General features: G+C 54.1%; 2 protein-coding genes across 8 annotated transcripts in view; both read left to right on the forward strand.

The window, feature by feature from the left end:
- The first annotated feature begins 1,297 nt into the window (after window positions 1-1,297).
- Window positions 1,298-4,490, forward strand: RHEBL1 (RHEB like 1). Of its 2 annotated transcripts, XM_058558363.1 has the most exons (8): window positions 1,299-1,530; window positions 2,134-2,205; window positions 2,554-2,621; window positions 2,897-2,979; window positions 3,063-3,119; window positions 3,324-3,371; window positions 3,717-3,798; window positions 3,957-4,490. In XM_058558363.1, exons 1-8 carry the CDS (start codon window positions 1,479-1,481, stop codon window positions 4,044-4,046), a joined length of 552 nt encoding a protein of 183 aa, XP_058414346.1. In that variant the 5' UTR covers window positions 1,299-1,478; the 3' UTR covers window positions 4,047-4,490. The 2 variants fall into 2 exon arrangements, with proteins under 2 accessions (XP_058414347.1, XP_058414346.1); XM_058558364.1 differs by lacking the exon at window positions 3,063-3,119 and having other exon boundaries at window positions 1,298-1,530.
- Window positions 4,491-7,166: 2,676 nt separating this feature from the next.
- Window positions 7,167-26,554, forward strand: part of KMT2D (lysine methyltransferase 2D) — a 40,945-nt gene continuing 21,557 nt past the window's right edge. For 2 of the 6 annotated variants that reach the window (XM_058558354.1, XM_058558358.1), the window contains exons 1-31: window positions 7,167-8,623; window positions 12,830-12,915; window positions 13,172-13,298; window positions 13,465-13,688; window positions 13,806-13,915; window positions 14,092-14,254; window positions 14,851-15,016; window positions 15,117-15,231; window positions 15,353-15,510; window positions 15,709-15,854; window positions 15,993-17,531; window positions 17,626-18,734; window positions 19,199-19,312; window positions 19,662-19,772; window positions 20,409-20,513; window positions 21,539-21,720; window positions 21,902-22,066; window positions 22,162-22,271; window positions 22,367-22,414; window positions 23,081-23,302; window positions 23,530-23,649; window positions 23,738-23,851; window positions 24,068-24,198; window positions 24,283-24,430; window positions 24,631-24,696; window positions 24,875-24,985; window positions 25,204-25,341; window positions 25,447-25,531; window positions 25,772-26,013; window positions 26,112-26,185; window positions 26,397-26,447. In XM_058558354.1, coding sequence (XP_058414337.1) covers window positions 12,867-12,915; window positions 13,172-13,298; window positions 13,465-13,688; window positions 13,806-13,915; window positions 14,092-14,254; window positions 14,851-15,016; window positions 15,117-15,231; window positions 15,353-15,510; window positions 15,709-15,854; window positions 15,993-17,531; window positions 17,626-18,734; window positions 19,199-19,312; window positions 19,662-19,772; window positions 20,409-20,513; window positions 21,539-21,720; window positions 21,902-22,066; window positions 22,162-22,271; window positions 22,367-22,414; window positions 23,081-23,302; window positions 23,530-23,649; window positions 23,738-23,851; window positions 24,068-24,198; window positions 24,283-24,430; window positions 24,631-24,696; window positions 24,875-24,985; window positions 25,204-25,341; window positions 25,447-25,531; window positions 25,772-26,013; window positions 26,112-26,185; window positions 26,397-26,447 — 6,243 coding nt within the window. In that variant the 5' untranslated portion in view covers window positions 7,167-8,623; window positions 12,830-12,866. The remainder of the gene's footprint in view (window positions 8,624-12,829; window positions 12,916-13,171; window positions 13,299-13,464; window positions 13,689-13,805; window positions 13,916-14,091; window positions 14,255-14,850; window positions 15,017-15,116; window positions 15,232-15,352; window positions 15,511-15,708; window positions 15,855-15,992; window positions 17,532-17,625; window positions 18,735-19,198; window positions 19,313-19,661; window positions 19,773-20,408; window positions 20,514-21,538; window positions 21,721-21,901; window positions 22,067-22,161; window positions 22,272-22,366; window positions 22,415-23,080; window positions 23,303-23,529; window positions 23,650-23,737; window positions 23,852-24,067; window positions 24,199-24,282; window positions 24,431-24,630; window positions 24,697-24,874; window positions 24,986-25,203; window positions 25,342-25,446; window positions 25,532-25,771; window positions 26,014-26,111; window positions 26,186-26,396; window positions 26,448-26,554) is intronic. The other 4 variants (XM_058558356.1, XM_058558359.1, XM_058558357.1 and 1 more) reach the window with 3 other exon arrangements.

A 26,554-nucleotide genomic window follows, 5' to 3' on the forward strand; every position in this document is an offset into this window, starting at 1 on the left:
CTTTTGGAAACACAATTCAGATCATATCATGCCCCAACTTAAACATCGTAAACAGCTTTCTAGGTACTTAGAATTAGCCCAAACTCCTTTACATGGCCTGGTCCCTGCCATCCTCTCAGACTTCATCTGTTTTAGGCTAATTGGCCTTTCTCTCTCTCTCCTGGAATTTAACAAATTTATTTCCATCTTAGCGCCATAGCATTCATGGATTCTTCTGCTGAAATCTTCTAGCTAGCTGGCTCCTTATTGTCCTTTGGACCTCAGTTTAAATGGGGCTTCCTTTGGGAGAAAGTACCGTTAATCTAAAGTGGTTATTTCTTTTTTTTTTTAATTTTATTTATTTATTTATTTTCCCCCCAAAGCCCCGGTAGATAGTTGTATGTCAGGCTGCACATCCTTCTAGTTGCTGTATGCGAGACACGGCCTCAGCATGGCCCCAGAAGCTGTGCGTCGGTCCGCGCCGGGGTTGGAACCCAGGCCGCCGCCAGCAGCGGAGAGCGCGCACTTAAACGCTAAGCCACGGGGCCAGACCTAAAGTGGTTATTTCTTATCACACCGCCTTTTCTAGCACTTAATATTAGCTAGTATTTCCTTGTTTATATGTTTGTTTCTTCCCAACTAGGTTTTAAGTTTCGTGAGCACAGAGACCTTGTCTGTCATGTTCATCGCTCTATCCCCAAAGCTAGAGCAACGCCTGGAACATACAGTATATGCTTAATAAATATTTGTTGAATAAATGACTGCATTGATTATGATGATGATGACAACGAAACCTCAGACGACATGGCCACAAATTCTAACAATTTTCCCAAAAATAAGAATTGCAGTTCCGAAACTGGATCCCGGAAGACTGTGGAAACCTGACAATAAAAGATCTGAGGCTGAAGGCTGGGGCAAGCAAAGGGAATATGCTGGAACTTTGGCCTCTTTTTTCCTATCCAAGGACCCCAGAGACCTTGCAAAACGGAGGCCTAGAATCAGAAATTCCAGCCCAGCCAGTAGGGGTATTTTCCATCCAGATTGTTCGCAGCCACTTTTGCTAGGTTGCAAATGCGCAAACACCTCTAGGACCCCGGGTTCCTTTCTGTTTCTTTATGAATGAACCGGCTCTAGTCTACGCATGCGCAGCTCCTGGTTCTCCCGCTCCACGTGAGGCCCACCCTTCCCTCCTGCTGCCAGCCCCGCCCTTACCCTTTCTCATGGACCAATGGCGAGCGGCCTGGGGGGCGGAGCCCGGAGCGGCGCGGCACTGTAGTTCCCCCGGCGCCCGGCTCCCTCGCGTTAGTCTTGCTGTGTTGTGATCACGTGGCCAGCTCCGGGCGCGGCGCTTGTTTTGGTTTCCCTCTAGCTTGCCCCTGGCAGCTTAGGGGTTAGCGACTTTCCTGTGCCGGTTTGCGCGCCTGCATACACTCTGACCTCCTCTTCTTAGGGCTTTCTCAGCCCGCAGTTCTGTAAGCCCCTCGGGGCCGGCTCCTGCCATGCCGCTAGTTCGTTACAGGAAGGTGGTCATCCTCGGATACCGCTCTGTAGGTGAGTCTCCGCCTTGGGGAGAGCACGGACGCACCGCGGCTTTGTGGCCAGAGGAGGCGCGCTGCCGCGGGAACGTGACCCAGGGAGGAATGGAGGCATCGTTAGAACGGGAGTGTAGAGCGAGGGTTGAGAGGATGGAGGAGGAAAGGCTGGGGTGGTGGTAGTGTGTGGAGAGCTGCAGGAAGCCGGAGCATGTAAGGGTTAATGTGGGCTTGGCTGCAGGAACATCAGAGTGGTCCCCAGAGTTACTCTGGGGGGTGGGGATGGGATCAGGATTTGATGATGGGGGCGCGGTCTGTGTGCGTGTCTGGGTGAGGGGACAGACTTGATCCTAGGGAATTCCGGATCTTCCCGGGGTGGGGTGGGGTGGGGAAAGGCGGCAGGAAAGCTTTCCTGCGGCGCTATTGAATGCATCCGGTGGCCAAGGTGCACAGATCCAGGGCGAAAAGAGGGTGAGGGAGGCTAAGGGAAAGCATTGCATGGGGCACTCACAGGCTAGGGTGCTAATTTGGGGTCCTCTTTAGTCCTGGGCCACAGCCCGAAAGGACAGAGGTTGTGAATGTGGATGGTTGATTTGGATACAACTACCACTGCTTCCCACAGGGAAGACATCTTTGGCACATCAGTTTGTGGAGGGCGAGTTCCTGGAAGGCTATGATCCTACAGTGGAGAATAGTGAGTAGAATTCTTTCCTAGGGGTGGGGCAGGGAGGGCTTGGGTGCCCCACTCAACTCCATAAATTCGGGATTTTCTTGGTGCCAAGGGGTTGATTTAATTAGACATTAAATCGAATCTCTTCTCTAGCAGTCCTGTTCTATGAGTGGAGCTAGAGTGTGGACTTTGCAAGATACTGAGTCCAGGATGGTGTAGATGTAGACAATAAGAACCCTAACATTGTCTCTCCAGTTTCCTGGAAAGCTGTCTGGACCTGGTCCATCTGTGTCACCCCCAGGGTTAAGAAAGTATGGGGCACACATCACTAGCCCTACAAGGCACCTCAGTTAAGTTTTCTTTTCTTTTCAGCTTACAGCAAGATACTGACTCTTGGCAAAGATGAGTTTCACCTACATCTGGTGGACACAGCAGGGCAGGTACCAGTTTGGGGTAGGGTATCTAAATGTGGCAGTTCAGTCCTGGGAGATGAAGTCTGGTAGCCTCTGTGGCTTATCTGTAAAGTAATATTAAAAGAAAAGCATTTTAGCAGCTAGTAGTGTGCAGTGCTCATTGGAACTACTCTATAAATACTTGTGGAATAGAAGTGACTGGAGTAGGGAGTGCCCCAGGGAGGGTCCCCAGGATGCAGCCCACCACCCTTTGCTATTTGAGTGTTGTGGATCTCAGTATTGATATTTCTATTTCTTCTCAGGATGAGTACAGCATTCTGCCCTATTCACTCATCATTGGGGTCCATGGTTATGTGCTTGTATATTCTGTCACCTCTCTGCATAGGTAAGTGAGTTGTGAGTGGAGACTTGGGAGGATCTGAGGGCTGTGCCAGAATAAGGTTATAGCTCCATATCTTGTGTCTAAAGCTTCCAAGTCATTGAGAGTCTGTACCAAAAGCTACATGAAGGCCATGGGAAAACCCGGTAAGTGGCCCTGGGGGACAGAGACATAGTGTGGACATGAGGGGATGGGAGAGGGCAGAGGGGAGTATTGGTCCAAGTTAGGGAGGAGGCCGAGACATAGATCCTGTCTGGTCTGATGGAGAGTTGTCCAGCTGTGATAATGAAGGAGGTTGGGGTCCATGGGGAATGGGAGGGGATCCTATAGTAACTGCTGTTTCCTCACAGGGTTCCAGTAGTGCTAGTGGGGAACAAGGCAGATCTCTCTCCAAACAGGTATGGAAATCTCTGCAGCTCAAGGTGAAGGAAAGTGAGCTGGACTAGGAATCAGTCAGGCTCTAGTCCTGGCTCTGCCACTGGCTTGAACAAGTTCACTGCACCTCTTTTCATTTCTAACTTGAAGGTCATGACAAGATAACCCTTCTATTGCAAAAGCTATAATTTCATATTTTAAGCCTCAGTCCTAGGCTCCTTTGTTTTCCTGTATTTTCTCCTTCCCCAACCCTCCTCCCAAACCTTGGAAGTGAGATGGGTCAGAGGAAGTCTAGATTCTATAAAGATTTTGAAGAGAACATGGGGACACTGCTATCCTCCATCTTCATGTCCCAAATTTGCTTCTAGGGAGGTCAAGGCAGTTGATGGGAAGAAGCTGGCAGAGTCCTGGGGTGCGACATTTATGGAGTCATCTGCCCGAGAGAATCAGGTGCTGGGTCTGAAGATTAAGAGGGTGGTCGGGGTAGCAGTGTTTTTCTTATGGCACTGCTTGGTGGTAGGGATGGTGGGGGAGTTGGGTATTCACCTCAGAGCTGGGCGGTATTGGCAGGGAACTGACTTTTTGCCCTGAATCCCTGTCCCTTGCAGCTGACACAAGGCATCTTCACCAAAGTCATCCAGGAGATTGCCCGAGTGGAGAATTCCTATGGGCAAGAGCGCCGCTGCCGGCTCATGTGAGCCCTTGGGCATGGGGTAGCTGCCTTGACTCTGCCCCTGGCACTTGCCAGGCTCCAGTGGGGGCAGGCCCTCAGGACTTCACGGGTATGGTTGCCAGCTGTGTCCCTGGCTCTCTGGGCACACAGTGTGGTACCCTCATATTTGCACACTTTCCCCAGGCTCCAGTGGCCTGGTTGTCAATGTTTACAAAGGGGCAAGGATGTCTCATGGGCACTGGCCTCTAGCCCTCTGTTTTTGCTAAATGAGTTGTTATAATCTGCGGGGTTGGGATATGAGTCCTGGGCATTGCTTATTCAGGACCCAGTCTCCTATGTTGGTTTTGGGTATTGGCTGGGTGAGGGGAGCTGGGGACTCCTGAAGTGGAGCTGGCTCCCTGGGGTAACAATGTATATATGCAAATAAACTGAGAAATCTTTTTGTCGTTGACTTCTGTGTATTTGGGGAGAGCTCAGGGCCAATATCTCCTTTTCCAAAGAGTGATGACTAGGTCTTTGGAGGGAAATCAGGGCTAATTCTTTCCTCCTACTTCATTCCTCTTCCTTACTCCTCACTCATTCAGGACCATTACCCTGAGACTTACTACTTGTCTTTCCCACCTTTACTTTCCACTGGGTCCTCCCTATACAGGTACCAGTTGGCTGCCACTCCCATCCAAGTTTGTAGGCTCTCAAGATCCCCTTAACTACAGAAACACCACCCTCTAGTGGCCAGCTGCCACATGCTGACCTCGCTTCCCTCCTGGGGCCTTGGAATTTGCTGGAACTCAGAGAGAGTAGGGTTTGGGGAGGAGGAAGGGAGCCCCTCATTCCTAATAATGTAAAAATGGTGAAGGAGTGTAGACGTGGGGACTAAAGTGTTGTGAAGATTTTGGCTTTCTAAGAGAGTTGAGTAGTGTAAGAAATAATGCCCCTGGTGTGTATCAATCCTCCCATCCCTCCATGTACCCCGTGCCTTTCATTAACATGGATGTTCTTTGCTCTTTTCATACCTTTGGTGACCTTTTCATATCTTTCACACCTTTGGAGTCAGGCTACTCTTTTTAGGTGTCAAAGGCTATTGCCTCTGCCCTTTCTTATTGACCCACCACCTCAGTAGGAGGACAGATATTCTACCTAGGAGGGTTTGGTCCTATCTGCTGCTACTTTTCCTACCCCCTCCCCAGCTCTAGGGCCAAACTGGCCTAATACCTCCTCCAAGGACTTACAAGGGTTATCTGAATGGTATTCTTCACAGGGAGGGCATAGACTTCTGCCAACCAGGCACCCTGTCAATGTACTTAGTTGGGGAGCATGGACAAAATTTGGTGTGATTTTTAGCTGTGATCTTGTTAATGCCTGGCTCCAGGCTAGTGGGGCTCACAGTTGGAGATGATGGTTTGTCATATTGGTTTTCAAAAGTCCTGCCACCTGCTTTTGCATCTCTGATTCAGAATCTAAAAAGAAATAAGGGCTGCTGGAAGGAGCATACTCCAAAGAGCAATCTTAGTGGTTTAGGAGTCTCTTTAGGGTTGTCACTGCTCTCTCTCCTTGTATTAAAATTAGGTCCTTTTGCACATCTGACCTGGAATACTCATTACAGGGACCTACCTTCCTGCTGCCATTTTCATGAGGTCTGGGATAACTTACAAATGTCTGAGGTTTTCTAGAAGCGTATCGAGCAATTTGAAAGCCTGATAGCAGTAAAGAATAGTGGTTAATGGCTGGGTTGGAATAGTAATTCTTCCACTTAGCTGTGTGACCTTGGGCAGTCAGTTAACCTCTCTGTGCCTCAGTTTCTCATTTTGAAGTGTAGTTAAACCTTCACATGGTTGAGGTGAAAATTAAATTGAGGTGATATATGAAATGCTTAGTACAGTCCCTCATATATAATAAACCCTTAAGAAATGGTGGTTATCATCTTATTGGAGGTTTTTCTAGTGAGGGTCTGCCTCCCTGCCTCTGGATATAAAGAGCAGGGAGGGGCCTTCCATTTTCCAACATCTGTCTCTTGGTTAATTCATTCCACTATAGCTAGGACAGGTGTGGGGTCACTGCTGGATTTTTTTGCTGAAATAGACCTGAACTGTCAGTGCAGGGCACATGATGTCAGTGTGTGGCTAGCACAGGACACGTCTAGTCCCAATCCCTCCTATGACCCTGGCCAGTAGGGATTTAGGTCTCCTGCACTGTCCAATATGGAAGCCACAAGTCACATATGGCTATTTAAGTTTAATTTAGTATTAAAATTAAATAAAATAAAAAGTTCCTCAGTTGCACCACCTACATTTCAAAGTGCTCAATAGCTATATGTGGCTAAGCCATATTAGATAGTGTGGATATAGTTCATTTCCATCATGGCAGAAAGTTCTATTGGACAGCACTGTAAACCCTTTCCCACGAAACCAGCCCTGCATCTGATCTGCCTGCCTCTTTCTCCACATCTTTCTTAAATCCTAGGAAAAACATGGCCATCGGTTTGAACCATAGCTCAACTTCTCACCAGTTCCTTGGGCAATTTTACCTATTTTAGCCTCAATTTCGTCATCTGTAACACGGACATAATTCCAAGTAACTCAAACCGAGGGCAAGGAATAACTAAGAATATATAAAGTATCTAGTATATAGTTAATTTGTCTCCTCCTGTTCATCCCTGGGTACAGCTAATGCAGAAAAGGCATTCCAATCCCATCTCCTCCAGACTTGGGTGCGTGTGTGTGGGAGCGGGGGGTGCCCGCAAGCAGTGTTTTGGGATCTTGTTTGGGTAACAGTACTTCGGCCAGGTACCAGTGCATCCCCTCTGTTTACTAAAAAAGGGGAGACAGGCCCTGAAGATCCGGAGAGAAAGACTGGGGGTGGGGGTGGGAACGCCCGGGAAAGAAGGGGAAACTCTACATTTATGTTTTGATGGGGGAGGTGTGTGTGGTGATTGTGGGGGCACTGACAGTCCTCTTTGGGGTTTGAGAGCCAGAAGGAACAACCAGGGACTCGTTCTGCTTTCCTTCGGGCCCCCGAACGTGGCAAGAACCCACCCTTTGCAGCGCCAGGCGCCGTGCCTCACTTTCTCCATTTGCGGACTCCAGTTCCCAGGATGCAGAGCAGCGGCCAATCTCCTGGCTCTTCTTCCATCCCCCTCCCGGGAAAGACTGCCCCTGGCCAAGGCAAGGGGGCAGCTGGAGTTTCAGGGACCGATAACTCCCAGGGAACGGAATTAGAAAGTGGCCGGAGTCCTAGTTTCACGATCCGGGCGGTCAAGCAGGCAGTTCCAGGGCCGGGGCGAAGAAGAGGGGGGCTTCATTCCCACGTGTCTGCACAGCGGCCGGCCCGGCGCAGTCGGGGTTAACCCGCGGCGGAGGGATCCCGCAGCGTGTGCGTAGAACTGCAGAGTCACAGCCTTTCCTCCGAGAGGGCCGTCTCCCTCCGCCGCTCCGCTCCAACACAAAATAGGGCCGCGTCTTCTCCTTTCTCACCTTCTCGAGTGGGGTTCCCCAGGCAAAAGGCTCCCCCGGATCTCGCGCCGGAGGCTCCGTGAATCTCCACGACCGCTGCCGAGATCTCGGGCCAGGAAATAGCCCCTTCGCAGGAACCACCCTACCGGCCGAACAGGAGGCGGAGGGGGGGAGGCGGAGCGGCGCCGCGCTGCACTACTTTCCTCTCCGGTTGCAAATGGCTGCCTCGTTCCCCACTTTCCGCTCAGTTTCCTGACCCCCCGGCGCCGGGAGCCGGGGTTGGGCCATGCACCTCTAGGCCCCCCGCGATCACAGCCAGCCGGGGGTCAAGGGGGTGCCGCCGATCAGAGCCGGCCAGGCCGGGGGCGGGGCAGCTCCCGAGGCCAGAGGGGAAGGGAGGCGAGCGCAGGGCCTGGAGCGGCCGGAGGGGAGCGGGCAGAGGGCTCGCACCGCCCGCCCCTTCCTCTTCCTCGCCCACCTACCCTCCTCCCTTCCCCGGGGGGAGCAGAAGGTGGGGGGCTCGAAGCCACCGAGGGCGAGCGCTCGGGGTCGAGGAGCCCGGCGCTGGGTGTGTGTCAGGTTCAGCCCCGCGGCCCCGCCGGCTCCGCGTCGCCGTAGGTCGCGCGGCCCCGGGGCGCCAGCCCGGGCGGGGAGAGGGGCTCGGCGCTCCTGCGAGGGTCTCACGTTCCATCCGGGCCCGGCGCGGGGCGGCGCGGCATTCCTTCCGGGCTGCTGGGGAGGCGCCTCGACGTTCCATCTGGAGAGCCTCGACGTTCCGCCCGAGCCCAGCGCGGGCGGCCGGGGCGCTGGCCCGGCCCTAGGACTGAGAGGCCGCCCGGCGACGCGGATGCGGAGCCTGCTCGCCCAAGATCAAAGCCACCGGTGCTCTCTTTGTGTCCGCTCGGGATTCGCCGCCCTGGGGCTGTCCATGGAAACCTAAACTGCTGGAACCCGAAGCAGAGAACCCCTCTTTGGCTTCTTGCTTTTTTGGGGGGGGAGGGTGGCCACTCCGACCTGGATTTACCGTTCTTGGCCCCCGTAAGCCCCCCCGTGCGGGGGGCGGCTGTGATCGCTCTGGCGGTTGGAGGTCGGGGAGCGGCCCGGGCTCTGGCCATGTTCTCGGATGAGGATTTCTGGATCGCCCTGTGAAGAGGTGAGTGAAGTCCGCCCGGCCGGGGCCCAGAAAGGGTTGGACTGGGGGCATAGCCAGATGGACTATCTTGGCCGGAGCTGGCCTTTAGGTTGGAGAAAGGGGTGCCAGAGCTGAGGAGGGTTGCTTTGGCAGGGTCTGTCAAGGCAACTTGAGCCGGTCGCCAGGGCAGAAGTGAGGCCTGGTGTCTTGGGGTGTGCCTCTTTAAAGACTAGGGGTTCATGGAACCGCAGGAGTTTGGGAACCTGGCCAGATTGCCTCTCTGCTTGTTTATTTTTGTGTTGGGGGGAGCTCTACTAAACTAGGACCCAGGCCCTGATGCCAGCACCAATCCCAGTCGGCTGCTTCTCCCTCAGGGTTCCTTGTGGGCCTTGGGAACAGAACAACTTTGGGGGTGGGGGTAGGGTGCCACTGCCAGGTCAGACTTACTGCCAGGTTGGACTTTAAGGTTGTTTTTGCCCATCCGGGCACCCAGAGCAGTCTTTGGGAGACTCAAGGAACCCTAGATCCTTCACTAGGCCTTATTTCACTGTGCAAAGGGGAGAGTGTGTGGAAACAGACTAGTGTGATGAAGGAGGTGGCTGGGGCAAGGAGGAGGCGGGGCTGGGGGCAGCTCTGGCCTTGCTGTTCAACTTTAAACTACCCCTGCCTGGCAAAGTGACCCCAGTGAGGCCTAGTGCTGTCTTAGCCTGCTTTGCCTCCTCTCCTCTCGGGATGGACATAATCTCTAGGGGGATTATAGAGGAGGCTGTTGAGATTTGCTTCCCTGCGAATGTGGGCTGCAAAAAATGGCTTTTGTCTCCTGCTTTCTCTGGGCCTGGTGTGGAGACCTGGTTGCCCATAAGTCCCTGGCCAATTCTGCAGCCCCTCTCAGACCTCTCCAATCCTTTTCATCAGGGAATGTTAACCAGCTCTCTGATCCTGTCCCAACCCTGTGGAATAGGGTGGCCTGTACCTCTTTGGAGCAGAAATGACCTGATCAGAGCTGTTTCTGCTGAAGCCAGCGTTTCTAGCCCTGGCAGGAGGTGTTGGGGAGAAGGACTGTGTATGTGAGTGCGTGAAGGGTGCAGCATGAGCCTCATGCCTCGGGACCCTGGGCTGGGACAGCCCCTCTCACAGCTGTCATGCTGCCCAGCAGGGATTTGGCTGGTGTGTTTTGCTCCCTCACTCCACCCCCTCTCACATACATAGGCTAGATCTCTTTGAACCTGGTCTTGGAAAGGAGAAAATAGGTTTTGGCCTCGAAAGCTTTCTGGGTGGTAACCTGAGGTGAGAAGTGGGATAGGGGTGGTGAGGTGAGGCTAGCTGTCACCCATACTGTCTGCCCCTGCCTCCTGTGGAGAGCCCCTCCTGTTGCCTGTCCCCAAAGAACTTCCTTACTAGTTAGCTGTGGCTGACCCCAGGATGACCCAGAGACAGTCTGGAGGGTCTACAGGGCCGGTGTTGTCATTTGGATTCTTCCTGGAGGGCTGACCCAAAATGGGGGTGGGGAGAGGTGTGGTTTGACTCTTACACTGGGAACCAGGAAGTCCTGAGTTCTACAGACGAGCTGTTCACTCAAGGGCCTGCTTCAGCCTTTCACCTCTCCAAGCCTCCATTTCCCCTTTAAATGGAGTTAAAGCTATTGGTCTGGGATGGAGGCAGGGAGGAGAGTGGGTTGAGATGAATCCCTGTCTTCTTCCTTGCTATTTTGGGCCTCTTAGGCCTAGGACTAAGGGGAGCCAGCACAGTTTAACCCCCTAGATCTGTACTTCTCTGGGATCTCTAGTTTCCTAGAGGAAGCCTGGCCAGGCGTTAGCCCAGTTCAGATCCAGGGAAAAAACCCTTGGAGTGTATGTGTGATTTTTGGCTGTGATTGATGGGACAGGGGAACCTGTGGTCTTCATTTGTTTAGATCTGGTCAGGGGCCTGACAACTGGGATTCAGCATAGGGATGCAGGTGCTAGACTGCAGGGGTAGGGAAATGGGGCTCAGGCTTCTTGGAGGTACCCTTAGATTCTTTTTGGTATAGTTTGGAGGACACTCTGCTCTTCACTTCTTGATTTCTCATTTTCCGTAGCCTCATGAATGAGGCTCGGGCTTTGGAGGGTGTTGGTATTCTGTCTCCCCAGGCTGCATGAAGGTGGTTTCTGGATCTCCCCGAGCAGTGCCAGCCTTACCAGCTTGAGAGGGCTGCGCTCGGGGGAGGGCAGAGGAATTTGTCCCTCTGGCCTTGTGTTAGGCAGTCCTCCTCCACTCACTGTATTATCACTGTTGCTTTTTATTTCTTGCTGTTTGTGACTCCTTTGGCTTCAACTTTGAGAGCAGAGCGGGTGGAGGATCTTTGGGGGCATGTAGTGGTAAGGTACATTTAGGAAACTTTGAAGCCTTCAGGGTGTGGTCAGGCCTTGAATGACTGAATAGGAAGAAGGGCCTGGCTGGTGCCCTGACTAACCCCTACTTCCCATAGGTGGCTTCTAAGGGCCCCTTTAAGTTCCAGAGCAGCTTTTCTGTGGGCCAGCGAGATGACCGCCCTGCTTTCATTTCAGGTGTGGTTGTGTGGTAGGTTTGGGAGGGAGATGATCTGGGAATGGAAGTAACAGTTATCACATGATACTTCACTTTCCCAATCTAGTAGATTGTGTTAGTGTGAGGGGAAAAAAGTAAAATAAAATTTCCTGTGATATGTCACAGGAGGTGCATTGCCAGTCTCTGGAAATGGAATATGAGCTCAGGGAAAGGAGACTGATATTGTGGTTCTTAGGTAATTGCTTTACTGATCCTGGGCACCTTTGAGGGTTCCCCCCGTCTCATCTGCCCCAGTCACAAAACCCCAAGTGGCTGACTGGGGTATTTAGTTTGGGAAGAGGGGCTTGTCCTTACTAAGGTTGGTGTGGTCCCTCTGGTTAAAGAAGAGGAGTGGAAAAGGTGAGAAATAAATTACTCAAACTTTTATTTAGAGTTCTGTTTTAGGGGTTCCCCCCCACCTTCTCTAGGTACACTATACTTGCTTTCTCTGCTTAAGCCCCTACCCTTCCCACTATGAGCTGCTGGCACCTATCCCTTTCTCCCTTCTTCTTTGGGATTCCTTTCCTGTTCCCCACCTCTGTAATTCTTATTCATTACTTCTTTCTTTTTTGTACTATGCTTAGTTCCTTCTGAGGTTTAGGAAAATATGCCCAAAAGTGTAGGTTTCAGCGTTCTTAGGTGTAACTTTAGTGTGTTTCATTTAGCTCTGGTATAGGCAGGTGTATCTTAGAAGAGGGGACCGTTACCCCCCACCCCCATAGTGTGTGTGGAAACCCTGCTTGACGGAAGAGGAAGGAAGCTACTCTGCTCTGCTGTGTCCTGCCCCGTTTAGAACTCCTCCAAGTGGCAGTGTGCTCCCTGAGACTACAACTCCCAGCATGCCTAGCCTCAGGCCTGACTACACATGCTCAGTAACTCTTAAGGCCCACTTCTGTTAACTACTAGGGACATCAGAGGAGGAAGGGCAGTTGGCGTTGCTAAGGGCAACGACCTGAGGCCTTCAGGCTGGGTGAGATCCTGAGTTCAGTCACTGCAGGGGCCAAGGGTGGGCTGAGCTGGATTTGGATGGGTAGTGGGTGGAAATTGGGGAGTTTCTTCTGTTGTGATTGGGATGTCCTGGTTGAAACCAGTAGAGGTGGGGGAGATCCATCCATAGCTGGGCTTTAGTTCCAGTAATATATTCTACATCCTGCAAGACCCCAGACCCTGTCTCTGGAAGAGGGATTTCGGCTGGACTCAGACTTCTTGGGTTATGACTACCTCTAGGTTGGCGCTGACAGACCTCTAGGATGGTGACTTGAGACCTGAGGAAAGAGGCCAGGGGATAGGGCCCACCAGAAGCCAAGGACTCAGACCTGAGGCAAAGGGTGGTGCTAGATGTAGATTGGATGTGCTTCTAGTTGGATGCTATTGCCCTGGGAAGTCTTAGGCAGGAGGTGGGAAGTGGGAAAGGGGAGTGGATCCCCTGAGAATCCAGAGTGGGAGAAGAGGGTATGTGTTTATCTGGGGAGGAGGTAGGCAGTGGGATAAGGATTAGGGAGAAGGACTTTCCTTGTCGTTAGTACAGGATTTTGTAGATATGGCTTTGCTCTGAATTCTGTAGGGTCTAGATACCATTAGCTGCTTCCTTCTAGGATTCTGGGAAAAGTGCTTAGTGGGGAGACTTACTAGACATATAGATATCTCTTTTGACTCTGACAGGTCTCCCCGAGAGGGCCCTGCCCAGTCGGAGAGAGGGATGGACAGCCAGAAGCCGCCTGGTGAGGATAAAGATTCAGAACCGGCAGGTGAGTAGGGCAAATTCTGGGTTTGCTGGCAGCTTTCTGTGCTTCCCCGGCAACCTTAGATTTCTGGTGGTAGCACAAGGGTGGTAGCTAAGTCTGTCTAATAGACAGGTAATTGAGGGACTTTGTTCTTTGGGACAAAAGTAGAAATGCCATCACTGTGATCCAAGGGTTTTGGATAATCTCGTGGGTCCAATGAGTGGACTAGTATTAAATAGAGGGTGATGGCTGATGCGTGCTTCTCTCTCTGCTCATTCAGCTGATGGACCTGCAGCCTCCAAGGAGTCAGGCGCCACTGAGCCAGACCTTCCCAACCCACATGTGGGGGAGGTCTCTCTGCCAAGTTCTGGGGGTCCCAGGCTTCGGGAGCCTCTCCAGGACTGCAGGTAACTAGTTTGGGGAAATGAGGATTTGATTTGAGAGTCGGAAGCTTTCAAGAAGGAAGATTTAGGAAAATGAGTGTTTGGGCAGCATAGGTGTGCTAAATCACGGGGTTGTTGGGGTGCCTGTGGGCAGGGGCCTGGTGTGGTGCTGATGCCTGTGTGTTCACAGTGGGGGTCCAGTGCGGCGCTGTGCTCTCTGTAACTGCGGGGAGCCCAGTCTACACGGGCAGCGGGAGCTACGGCGCTTTGAGTTGCCATTTGACTGGCCCCAGTGTCCAGTGGTGTCCCCTGGGGGGAACCCAGGGCCCAGTGAGGCAGTGCTGCCCAGTGAGGACCTATCACAGATTGGTTTCCCTGAGGGTCTGACACCTGCCCACCTAGGAGAACCTGGAGGTGAGTGAAGGGAAGGCGGGTAATTGACTTGGACAGGAAAGAGGGTAGGGGCTGGGTGGTCCTGATTACCTTTTTGTTAACTCTTTCCTTTCTATTTACCTCTTTCCACCTATAAAGGGTCCTGCTGGGCTCACCATTGGTGTGCTGCGTGGTCGGCAGGCGTGTGGGGGCAGGAGGGCCCAGAACTATGTGGTGTGGACAAGGCCATCTTCTCAGGGATCTCCCAGGTAGGGCTGGAGCCAGGGGATTGCCTAGGCAGAGGGCAGGGTGGGTAGGGCTGGTGGGCTTCTGAGAGTCAGGGTAGAATTAGAAGGGCAGTGGGTATACTGGGGCAGAGCTAGTGCCTTTCTTGTTGCTTTGGAGAGAGCTGGCTGGCACTGAGGCCTTGTCTACACCCTGGCAGCGCTGCTCCCACTGCACCAGGCTTGGTGCCTCCATCCCTTGCCGCTCGCCCGGATGTCCACGGCTTTACCACTTCCCCTGTGCGACTGCCAGCGGTTCCTTCTTATCCATGAAAACACTGCAGCTGCTATGCCCGGAGCACAGTGAGGGGGCAGCACATCTGGGTGAGAAGTCCTGCTCTTTGGACGTAGGGCAAATGAGGGGCCAAGTGTGCCTGGGGATTTTGTACTCTGTAGAGCACTCATCGAAGTCTATAATTGTAGACTGTCAGTCTGCCCCACTAAAATAGGTGTGAACTTTGTGAGTTTACTGTGGTGTCTGCAGTGCCTAGAACAGTGCCTGGCATGTCTTAGGAAGACACTTAGTAACTACTTGTTATTTATTCATTCTGTGTCCATAGAATGCCTGTTACGCAGTGGGCCGGCCTGGTGGCGTAGTGGTTAAGTGCGTGCTCTGCTTCGGCAGCCCAGGGTTCGCAGGCCCAAATCCCAGGCGTGCACTGACGCACCGCTTGTCAAGCCATGCTGTGGTGGCATCCCATATAAAGTAGAGGAAGATGGGCATGGATGTTAGCCCAGGGCCAACCTTCCTCAGCAAAAAAAAAGAAAAAAAAAAAAAAGAGGAGGATCGGCATTGGATGTTAGCTCAGGGCTAATCTTCCTCACAGAGAAAAAAGAATGCCTGTTAAGCAGATAGCACTGTCCTGAGTGCTGCAAGGGATCCATAGCTGACCTGTGTTCTCTGTCCCTTCCCACTGCAGAGGAGGCTCGTTGTGCAGTATGTGAGGGGCCGGGGGAATTGTGTGACCTGTTCTTCTGTACCAGCTGTGGGCATCACTATCATGGGGCCTGCCTGGACACTGCTCTGACTGCCCGCAAGCGTGCTGGCTGGCAGTGCCCTGAATGCAAAGTGTGCCAAGCCTGCACGTAAGAATGGGAGGGCAGGAGGGCAGCCTTAGGCAAAGGACAGGGTAGAGTTGAAAATGAGGGCAGGGAGGACCCTGTTATGTGCCCTGTGCCCCTGCAGGAAACCTGGGAATGACTCTAAGATGCTGGTCTGTGAGACATGTGACAAAGGATACCATACCTTCTGCCTAAAACCACCTATGGAGGAACTGCCTGCTCACTCTTGGAAGTGCAAGGTGAGTGTCCCGATTCTGCCTCCTACAACATCCTGAGTTTCTCTCTTGTTACGGGTCCTGTGCTTGCCTTCAGTCTCTGCTGTCTGACCAATGCCTGTTTTTGCCTGCTCCCTTCCCCCAGGCATGCCGGGTATGCCGGGCCTGTGGGGCAGGCTCAGCAGAGCTGAATCCCAACTCTGAGTGGTTTGAGAACTACTCGCTTTGTCATCGCTGTCACAAAGCCCAGGGAGGACAGCCTGTCAGTTCTGTTGCTGAGCAGCATCCTCCTGTCTGTAGCAGGTAAGTGGTGTGGACTGGAAGAGATTGGGATGGGAGATGGGAAGTACTGAGATTGGCAGGGGCCGTGTTAAAGCAAGTTGACTCTGAGAGGAGAGCCCTAAAGTGCAATCCAAAAGATTCATGCCTTCCCCCAGTGTGCTTTTTGGGAGTTGATAGCTGATGAGAGCCACGGTGCCTGCTCCCCTGTACCCTCTGCAGATTCTCACCCCCAGAGCCTGGCGATAGCCCCACTGATGAGCTCAATGCTCTGTACGTTGCATGCCAAGAGCAGCCAAAGGGTGGGCTTGTGACCTCTATGCAACCCAAGGAACCGGGGCCCCTGCAATGTGAAGCCAAACCACTAGGTGAGTAGTGTTTGAGGGTCCCTGAAAATAATCCCCTTGTGTTCTGTGGCAAGGGACAGTTTCTGCTTTGCCCCACACCCTGCACTTTCTGTGGAGTGGAGCTGAGCTAGGTTGGAGCATAGTGTTCTATGTATGCAGGGAGAGCAGGGGCCCAACTTGAGCCCCAGTTGGAGGCCCCCCTAAATGAGGAGATGCCACTGCTGCCCCCACCTGAGGAGTCGCCCCTGTCCCCACCACCTGAGGAATCACCCACATCCCCACCGCCTGAGGCATCGCGCCTGTCCCCACCGCCTGAGGAATCACCCCTCTCTCCACCACCTGAGGAGTCTCCTCTGTCTCCCCCACCTGAGTCATCACCTTTTTCTCCACTGGAGGAGTCACCTTTCTCTCCACCAGAGGAGTCGCCCCCATCTCCCCCACTTGAGACACCCCTATCCCCACCACCTGAAGCATCACCCCTATCCCCACCGCTTGAGGAGTCTCCACTGTCCCCCCCACCCGAGGAATTGCCCACTTCCCCACCACCTGAAGCATCTCGCCTGTCTCCACCACCTGAGGAGTCACCCATGTCTCCTCCACCTGAAGAGTCACCCATGTCTCCACCACCTGAGGCATCTCGTCTGTTCCCACCATTTGAAGAATCACCCCTGTCCCCTCCACCGGAGGAGTCTCCCCTCTCCCCACCACCTGAGGCATCGCGCTTGTCCCCGCCACCTGAGGACTCACCCACGTCCCCACCACCTGAAGACTCGCCTATGTCCCCCCCGCCTGAGGTATCTCGCCTGTCCCCCCTGCCTGAGGTGTCACGTCTGTCCCCACCGCCTGAGGAATCTCCCCTGTCCCCACCACCTGAAGAGTCTCCCACGTCCCCTCCACCTGAGGCTTCACGCCTGTCCCCACCACCTGAGGACTCACCCACGTCTCCACCACCTGAAGACTCACCTGCATCCCTGCCACCGGAGGACTTGCTCATGTCCCTCCCGTTGGAGGAGTCACCCCTGTCGCCACTGCCTGAGGAACCTCGACTCTGCCCCCGGCCTGAGGAGCCGCGCCTGTCTCCTCGTTCTGAGGGGCCATACCTGTCCCCTGCACCTGAGGGGCTGTGTCTGTCCTCTCGGCTGGAGGAACCACGTCTGTCCCCTCGGCCTGAGGAGCCACACCTGTCCCCTCGGCCTGAGGAGCCACGCCTGTCCCCTGCACCTGAGGAACTGCATCTGTCTCCTCGGCCTGAGGAGCTGCATCTGTCCCCCCAACCTGAGGAGCTACGCCTGTCCCCCCCTCCGGAGGAGCTGCGCCTGTCCCCACGGACTGAGGAGCCACCCCTGTCCCCCCATCCTGAGGAGCCGCACCTGTCCCCCCCGCCTGAGGAGCCACAGCTGTCACCCGTGCCTGAGGAGCCGCGCCTGTCCCCCCGGCCTGAGGAGTCACACCTGTCCCCCCAGCCTGAGGAACCACGTCTGTCCCCTCGACCTGAAGAGCCCCCTGAGGAGCGAGGCCTGTGCCCTGCACCTGAGGAATTGCCCTTGTTCCTCCCACCTGGGGAGCCACCCTTATCCCCCTTGCTTGGAGAGCCGGCCCTGTCTGAGCCTGGGGAACCACCTCTGTCCCCTCTGCCGGAGGAGCTGCCATTTTCCCCATCTGGGGAGCCATCCTTGTCACCTCAGCTGATGCCACCAGGTAAGGGGATGTTCGTATCCTGTTACTCTGGGACAGTCTTCACTCTTTATAGCGCATCTAATCTAAGAGCCTCCCTTTTTCTCTTTCCCTCCAGATCCTCTTCCTCCTCCGCTCTCACCCATTATCACAGCTGTGGCCCCGCCAGCCCTGTCTCCTTTGGGGGAGTTAGAGTACCCCTTTGGTGCCAAAGGGGACAGTGACCCTGAGTCGCCATTGGCTGCCCCCATCCTAGAGACACCCATCAGCCCTCCACCAGAAGCTAACTGCACTGACCCTGAGCCTGTACCCCCTATGATCCTTCCCCCATCTCCAGGCTCCCCAATGGGACTCGCCTCTCCCATCCTGATGGAGCCCCTTCCCCCTCGGTGTTCTCCACTCATCCAGCATTCCCTCCCTCCCCAAAACTCCCCTCCTTCCCAGTGCTCTCCTCCTGCTCTGCCACTGTCCATTCCCTCCCCATTGAGTCCCATGGAGAAGGCAGTGGAGGTCTCAGAGGAGGCTGAGCCACATGAGATGGAGACTGAGAAAGTCCCAGAACCTGAGTGCCCAGCCTTAGAACCCAGCCCTACTAGTCCTCTCCCCTCCCCCATGGGGAACCTTTCCTGCCCCGCACCTAGCCCTGCCCCAGCCCTGGATGACTTCTCTGGCCTAGGGGAAGACATAGCCCCTCTGGATGGGACTGACACTCCTGGTTCACAGCCAGAGGCTGGACAGACCCCTGGCAGTTTGGCTAGTGAACTTAAGGGTTCCCCTGTGCTCCTGGACCCCGAGGAGCTGGCCCCTGTGACCCCTATGGAGGTCTATGGCCCAGAATGCAAGCAGGCAGGGCAGGGCTCACCCTGTGAAGAGCAAGAGGAGCCACGTGCACCAGTGGCCCCTACCCCACCCACTCTCATCAAATCTGACATCGTTAATGAGATCTCCAATCTGAGCCAGGGCGATGCCAGTGCCAGTTTTCCTGGCTCAGAGCCCCTGCTGGGCTCTCCTGACCCTGAAGGGGGTGGTTCCTTGTCCATGGAGCTGGGGGTATCTACAGATGTTAGTCCAGCCCGAGATGAGGGCTCCCTGCGGCTCTGTACCGACTCGCTGCCAGAGACTGATGACTCGCTATTGTGTGATGCTGGGACAGCTGTCAGCGGAGGCAAAGCCGAGGGGGACAAGGGAAGGCGGCGCAGCTCACCAGCTCGTTCCCGCATCAAACAGGTGAGGGGCTATCCAGCCACCAGATGTGGTCAATGTTGTGTTACTGTCAGAGGTATAGTCCAGTGTCACTGACGCCTTCTCACCTATTTTATTGAATTCTAGACTCGCATAGTCCATCCTCTTATTTTACTGAGGAGAATACTGATACGTAGAGGGGGAAGTGACTTGCCCAGGTTCATGGTTACTCAGTAATAGAATCAGGCTAGAAACTGAGATCTTTCTGAAGCCGGTATTTTTCTCATTGTACCACATTAGCCACTCTTCTTGGGAGAGGGAGAATGGTTTGGGCCAGAGCTACTGACCTGTTGCTGTCTGAGAGCTTGGCTTTCCCTTGTCCTGATGGGGACCCCTGGACTCTTACCTATCATGCTCTCTCCATTCGTGTCCTCTCATCCCTCCCAGCCTGTGGACCCAACATGCTAGCCGTTGACCTGCTCCCATAATCATCCCCTTCCCTCACTCAGGGTCGCAGCAGTAGTTTCCCAGGAAGACGCCGGCCACGTGGAGGAGCCCATGGAGGACGTGGGAGAGGACGGGCCCGGCTAAAATCAACTACTTCTTCCATTGAGACTCTGGTAGTAAGGAGAGGCCTCCCATCCCCCAAACTGCTTCAGCTGGCCCCTTCCGGATTAAACACTCTTTAAATCCTGCCAGTCCCCTGCACGCTCACCTACTTGCCTGCTAGCCTAGGGCCTGTCCAGCTGTGTCTGTGCTCTTTCTGTCCACTTGGTCCCCAGCCTTCTCTGAAATCTCTGCTGTTGGGGCTGAGGCCCAGTTTGGGAGCTGGGGTGTTCTGCTTCTTAGTGCTGGCTCCTGGCCTTCATCTTAGCCAGGGGTTCATGCCTCCTTTCCCCAACACCAAAGAGGAAAATGGCTTAGTAGGGGCAGATTTAGCTGCCTCACTTTCCACAACTCTCTGCCTATAAGGTTGCTGATATCGATAGCTCTCCCAGCAAGGAGGAAGAAGATGATGATGACGACACCATGCAAAATACTGTGGTTCTCTTCTCCAACACAGACAAGTTTGTCCTAATGCAGGTACCACACTTGAGTCGTGTAGTGCCATCCTCAGCAGTAAGACCCGACAGGCTGAACATTGGCTGTGTGTTTTGGTGGGAGGCTAAATGGGGAAAACCAAGGACCTACTTCTGGGGGTACCCAGCTAATGAGAAAACAGACAGTGAATCAGAATCATGTTGTTCATCTGTTTGTCCATCCATCAAATTTTTCTTGAGTGTCTCCTCTGAGCTTGGCACTGAGGTAGGAGCTAGGCATATTGCAGTGAAAAAGGCACAAATGGTCTCCACCATACTGAAGCTTAATGTCTAGGGAGCTTATGTATATTCCCACATGAATAATCTTGAAGCTGATAGAATTTTGTCACATGTTACTTTCTCATCCTGACCAGTCTTTACCCATCTTATCTTCCTTCCACTTCTCCTTAGCTTTACCCAAGTCAGGCTATATCAATTCAGATTACATGATCAGATGAGCAAGGCATGCTGGGAGGGAACAGGGGCCCATGATGGCTTATAGTATCCCAATGCCATGGGAGGGCTTTTGGTTCCCTGACTCCCTCCTCTCAGATTAATGGTAGTGTAGTCAGTTGCCGGAACTGAGTAGGATGAGGAGACCAGCTTGGACATTTGGGTTTCTCCCTGTATGTTTCTCCAGGATATGTGTGTGGTATGTGGCAGCTTTGGCCGGGGGGCAGAGGGCCACCTCCTTGCCTGTTCCCAGTGCTCTCAGTGCTATCACCCTTACTGTGTCAACAGCAAGGTGAGTTCAGGGCCCAAGAGGCCTGGGCTGGGGAATGGGGTCAGTTACTTCTTATCCTAGGCCCCTGTCCTGGCCATACTACTTAAAGCGGCCATTGGCCATGGAAGTCATTCATCAGTCACCAGTGGTTATCAGACTTGTCTTGGGGAAGAGTACTTTGGAAGTCGTGGTGGTCTTTATTAGTTTCTTTGTGGTAGACCGTGACTTACTGGTATAATTCAATCCATCATACAAACTTTGGGGGGCTGGCCCGGTGGCATAGTGGTTAAGTTCATGCACTGTGCTTCAGTGGCCCAGGGTTTGCAGGTTCGAATTCCGGGTGCAGACCGATGCACCGCTCATCAAGCCATGCTGTGGCGGTGTCCCACACACAAAATAGAGGAAGATGGGCACAGATGTTAGCTCGGAGCCAATCTTCCTCAACAAAAAGAGGAAGATTGGCAACAGATGTTCTCTCAGGGCCAATCTTCCTCACCAAAACAAAAAACAAATCTATGAGAACTTTACTAGTAGAAAACGTGATATGGTCTGGAGATAAAATGTAAAATCAAAATCCTAGCACAGGTCTCCAAAGAGAAAGCAGTGTTTTTGATCTAAGCATGATCAGTAGTTTTGGGGTTTTCATTAATGTTAATTTAGAACTTGTCCGCTGCTAACATTCATTAACTTACAGCAGTAGCAAATTCTAAATGTTCAAGAAAAGTTGGGGGAATTACAACCTAATTCTATGCACAATCTTTTTGGGGACTTGGCTAGTGAAATGTCATAATGAGGCAGTGGCCGGTTGAGGCTGTTCTCTACTCAGCAGAGGTCTCTGGGCTTAAGTTTAGTCTAAACTGAAACCTTAAGTTTAGAGCCACCATTTTTGGGGTGAAGGTGCCCTGCATAGCCTCCCTATGCTCAAATGGAGGTCTGGCCTGTGCTCTAGAGTCCTCCAGTCCCACCCATGTGAGTCCCACCCTCCCCTAAGGGGTCTGCCCTCCCCTCTGTGTCACACCCTGAGGAATTGCCATCTTCTGCACCAGATCACCAAGGTGATGCTGCTGAAGGGCTGGCGTTGTGTGGAGTGCATCGTGTGTGAGGTGTGTGGCCAGGCCTCAGACCCCTCACGCCTGCTGCTCTGTGATGACTGTGACATTAGCTACCACACGTACTGCCTGGACCCCCCGCTGCTTACCGTGCCCAAGGGCGGCTGGAAGTGCAAGTGGTAAGGAGACCGAGGATCTTCTGAGGGGCCTGGGCCTGAGGTGTTAGAATGGATGTGATGTTGAATACATAACAGAGGCTGGGTTTAGAACGCCAGGCCAGTCGCTTGGTTCTCAGTGAGGGCACTTCTGGGTGCCTTGGGTAGGTTAGGTGCTGAGGGTCTATCTTTCTGCCCCCACCAGGTGTGTGTCTTGTATGCAGTGTGGGGCCGCCTCTCCTGGCTTCCACTGTGAATGGCAGAATAGTTACACACATTGTGGGCCCTGCGCCAGCCTGGTGACCTGCCCTATCTGTCATGCCCCATATGTGGAGGAGGACCTGCTAATCCAGTGCCGCCACTGTGAACGGTGAGGGTGCCCCTTTCCTCTTATATAGGCCCCCTCTTCTATGTTCTTAGCCTTGCATTGTCTGAGTTTATTTTCTGCTGTCTCCCTTCTCCCAGGTGGATGCATGCTGGCTGCGAGAGCCTCTTTACAGAAGATGATGTGGAGCAGGCAGCTGATGAGGGCTTCGACTGTGTCTCCTGCCAGCCTTACGTGGTCAAGCCTACTGGTGAGTACCAGGTGCTGTGGAGGGGGAGGAGGAGTCATGGTGCCTTGCTTTGGGATGGGACCTCAAGCTGCCTTGGTTTGTCCTTCTCTCCACAGCGCCTGTTGCGCCTCCAGAGTTGGTGCCTATGAAGGTGAAAGAGCCAGGTGAGTCACAGAAATTCTGAATGCCAAGGCCAGAGGAGAACTTAGACACCATCTAGTGCGGCCCCAGCCTCCCAACTTGATCACCTCATTTTCAGGGGAGGAAACTAACCCCCAGGGAGGTTAAGTGGCCTGCCCAAGATCACCTAGTAGGTTAGTGGTAAAGTTACGACTAGAACCAAGGCTTCCAGTTTCCCAGCAGAGTTCTTTCCACCAGGCAACATGGCCTTTGTACTGCCAGCATCTCATCTCCAGAGAGCACAGAACACAGCTGTTTCTCCTCAGTGAAGGGGGCTGGGGCCATCTCCTCTTCCATCACGGTGTGGGTGCTGCTCCTGGCATCTCAGGCACTGTGCTGGCATTCAGCAAGTAGTGGCCCTCCTAGCCCCAGATGGCTAGAGAATATATTTGGTGAACTTAGAGTTAATCATGAGCAAAGTCAGGCCTCTGCAGTAGCAGAATCCCCCTGGGTCACTGATGGAGAACTCAGGCCTCAGCTAGCACCCCTTGGTGGCCTGTCTTCCCCAGCCTTCAGACCCCACTCTGGACTTTGGTCTGTCTTTCTCTCACTGCTTTTGTCTCAGCTAAGGACTTAGGCCGAAACTTGGAGTTCTGGTTTCCTGGGGCCTCCAGGGGTCCAGGGGTCACATGCTCATCCCCTTTGTGCAGAGCCCCAGTACTTTCGCTTCGAGGGTGTGTGGCTGACAGAAACGGGCATGGCCGTGCTGCGTAACCTGACCATGTCGCCCCTGCACAAGCGGCGCCAGCGGCGAGGACGGCTTGGCCTCCCAGGCGAGGCAGGGTTAGAGGGTTCGGAGCCCTCAGATGCCCTTGGCCCTGATGACAAGAAGGATGGGGACCTGGACACTGACGAGCTGCTCAAGGGTGAAGGTCAGGCTAGGGAATCTCAGGGAGTGGCAAAGTAGTGGGAGCCTGTGAGAGCTGGATGTTGGGTGGGGGCAGCAGTGCCACTCCCAGTCACCCTCAAGCCACTGGTGGTCTTGTCCAAATGGCTCTGTGGCAAGGCACTTAGCTCTCTGTTCTTGGGTGGCAGGATGACAAGGTTACAAGGGCCCATGCCTCTGATCTGCCTCTATCTCCTCTGTACCCATACATAGGTGCTGTTGAACACATGGAATGTGAAATTAAACTGGAGGGCCCCATCAGCCCTGATGGGGAGCCTGGCAAAGAGGAGACCGAGGAAAGCAAAAAACGCAAACGCAAACCCTATCGGCCTGGTGAGGCCCTGGGATGGGGAGGTGGGTGGTGAGGGGCAGCTCACCAGGTCCCTAGCGGCTTCTCAGCCTCAGCTCTGCCTCCTCATAGGCATCGGTGGTTTCATGGTGCGACAGCGGAAATCCCACACACGTGTGAAAAAGGGGCCTGCTGCACAGGCGGAGGTGTTGAGTGGGGATGGGCAGCCCGACGAGGGTGAGACGGGTGAGGGCTCCAGTGGGGCCTGGGAGAAGGTGGGGATCCACAGGATCTATGGAGCATTGCCAGGGAGGCCCTGGGGAGGCTCACTCAAAGGGCCAAGAGGGTGGTGGGCCCAACTGGTGTTGAGGGAGAGAGTAGGCAGAAAGTGTCCAGAGGCCGCGTTGGGAGCAGCATTCCCAGTGTCTGCAGAGAGGCTGACACCTGCCATTCTGTCCCCAGTGATGCCTGCTGACCTGCCTGCAGAGGGCTCCGTGGACCAGAGCTTAGCTGATGGGGATGAGAAGAAGAAGCAGCAGCGGCGAGGGCGCAAAAAGAGCAAACTAGAGGACATGTTCCCTGCTTACCTGCAGGTGGGTCTGAGGCTCTGGGGTTTGGGGCTGGTATCTGCCCTGTAGGGCATGAAGAAGCCTGTATCTGCCTGACTCCTCCCACAGGAAGCCTTCTTTGGGAAGGAGCTGCTGGACCTGAGCCGGAAGGCCCTTTTTGCAGTTGGGGTGGGCCGGCCAAGCTTTGGACTAGGAACCCAAAAGGCCAAGGGGGATGGAGGCTCAGATAGGAAGGAGCTCCCCAACTCACAGAAAGGTTAGTTGTGTGAGGGTAAGGTGGTCTGAAGGAATCCAGCTTCCCTCTGTGCTTAGGAGCTGGCAAGGGAATTTGGTGTGGAATGGGCTGGTCTCCAGGAGTTGAGGGTGGGCCAAGGGCCTTGGCCTGTGGAGCTGGGAACCCATTCTGGGCATCAGGTATAGGGCACCTCTGATTGGAGTGGGGACTATTGCTTGTAGGAGATGATGGTCCAGATGTTGCAGATGAAGAATCCCGTGGCCCCGAGGGCAAGGCTGATACACCAGGTGAGGGCTGCTGGGAGGACTGTATCCTATCTTGGTTTTGCCTCTGTCAACTTGTTCTGCCCCCGAGCACCATCAGGGTTGGAGGCTGGAAACTATTCCATGTCCTCTGTGGTTCAGGGTGGCAAGTGTGGTACCTCCATACTGGCCTTGGCTGATGGGTTTCTCCTGGCAATTGCAGGACCTGAAGATGGGGGCGTGAAGGCATCCCCAGTGCCCAGTGACCCTGAGAAGCCAGGCACCCCAGGTGAAGGGATGCTTAGCTCTGACTTAGACAGGATTCCCACGGAAGGTGAGGCTGTGACCCGCACTCATCGTGTGTAAGGGTCCTCTATGGGAGAAAGAGAAGGTCTTACCTCTCTTTGTACTGGAGAAGGTGGGACTCTTATCTGTACAGCTTCTTTGGTGGGGTGTCCTGGGCACCTTCCCTGGCTATGACCATTGGTAGATCTGTGGTGTCCCCTGAACTCCACAGTCTTCCTCAACAGCATCTTTCATCAATCCCCACAGAACTGCCCAAGATGGAGTCCAAGGACCTGCAGCAGCTCTTCAAGGATGTTCTGGGTTCCGAACGAGAGCAGCATCTGGGCTGTGGAACCCCTGGTCTAGATGGCAGCCGTACACCATTGCAGAGGCCCTTTCTTCAAGGTGATACGGCTGAGAGTGGTTCGAAGACTGGGTGGACAGGTATGGCTGAGCTTGTCCTCAGGATGGGCCTCTTGCTCCCTTTCTCTGATCATGTGCTTCTTGTAGGTGGACTCCCTTTGGGCAGTCTCCCCTCCAGCAGCCCAATGGACTCCTACCCGGGCCTCTGCCAGTCCCCATTCCTGGATTCTAGGTTGGTATCAATGCTTAACCTCTGTGGGCAGTCCCTGTTGTCCCCTCCCTCCCATTGGGGTCATGCTGAGGGAGGGAACCTTGGACTCCTGGGTGCTGCTGTAGCAATACTTCCCTCTGCTCCTTTGTTAGTGGCCCTCATCTGTTGGGGCAGGGCAGTGGCCTGGGGCTTTTGGGCGGTTTTGTCTGGGATGGGGCTTGGCATCCCTGCCCCCTGTGACTCTCTGCCCCTGCGCCCCAGGGAGCGCGGGGGCTTCTTTAGCCCGGAACCCGGTGAGCCAGACAGCCCCTGGACAGGCTCAGGGGGCACCACGCCCTCCACCCCCACCACGCCCACCACGGAGGGTGAGGGCGACGGGCTCTCCTATAATCAGCGGAGTCTTCAGCGCTGGGAGAAGGATGAGGAGTTGGGCCAACTCTCCACCATTTCGCCCGTGCTCTATGCCAACATTAACTTTCCCAATCTCAAGCAAGATTACCCAGGTAGACATGGGACGAGGGCAAGGGACACACCCTGGTAATGTGGTGGGTGCAGGGGTCATCTGCCAAGTCTCCTGTAATGCAATCCCTCTGCCATCCAGACTGGTCTAGCCGCTGCAAACAAATCATGAAGCTCTGGAGAAAAGTTCCAGCTGCTGACAAAGCCCCCTACCTGGTAAGACATAAGGGAGCCTGGGTCAGCGTGGGAACAGAGAGCGGGGGGATGTCTTTGGGAAATTCACCTCAGTTCTTTCCATTCGCTGCTCCCAAAGCAACTGGGCCAGAAGGGATCAGCTTCTGGGTAGGGAGTATGAGTGACATGTGAGGGTTGGGGGCTGTGCCTGAGGCTAAGCCCTGGGCCTAAGGCTGTGTCCTGTATCCCTCAGCAAAAGGCCAAAGATAACCGAGCGGCTCACCGCATCAACAAGGTGCAGAAGGTGAGTGACGGGCCCGCACCGTCCAAGTCCTGTAGTGGGGGCCCCCTTTGAGGGTGGAGTATTGGAGGGCCTTCCCACAGCAGCCTGACTGCTCTGTGCCTGGTCTT

Source organism: Diceros bicornis, chromosome 17 (genome assembly GCF_020826845.1).
Source record: "Diceros bicornis minor isolate mBicDic1 chromosome 17, mDicBic1.mat.cur, whole genome shotgun sequence".
Taxonomy (NCBI): domain Eukaryota; kingdom Metazoa; phylum Chordata; class Mammalia; order Perissodactyla; family Rhinocerotidae; genus Diceros; species Diceros bicornis.

What these genes read in the sequence shown, in the direction of transcription:
- RHEBL1 (XM_058558363.1), top strand. Translation starts at nt 1,479, where the DNA reads ATGCCGCTAGTTCGTTACAGGAAGGTGGTCATCCTCGGATACCGCTCT. An exon ending in TGGTGGACACAGCAGGGCAG is followed by an intron (nt 2,622 to 2,896) that starts GTACCAGTTTGG and finishes ATTTCTTCTCAG; the next exon opens with GATGAGTACAGCATTCTGCC. An exon ending in GAAGGCCATGGGAAAACCCG is followed by an intron (nt 3,120 to 3,323) that starts GTAAGTGGCCCT and finishes GTTTCCTCACAG; the next exon opens with GGTTCCAGTAGTGCTAGTGG.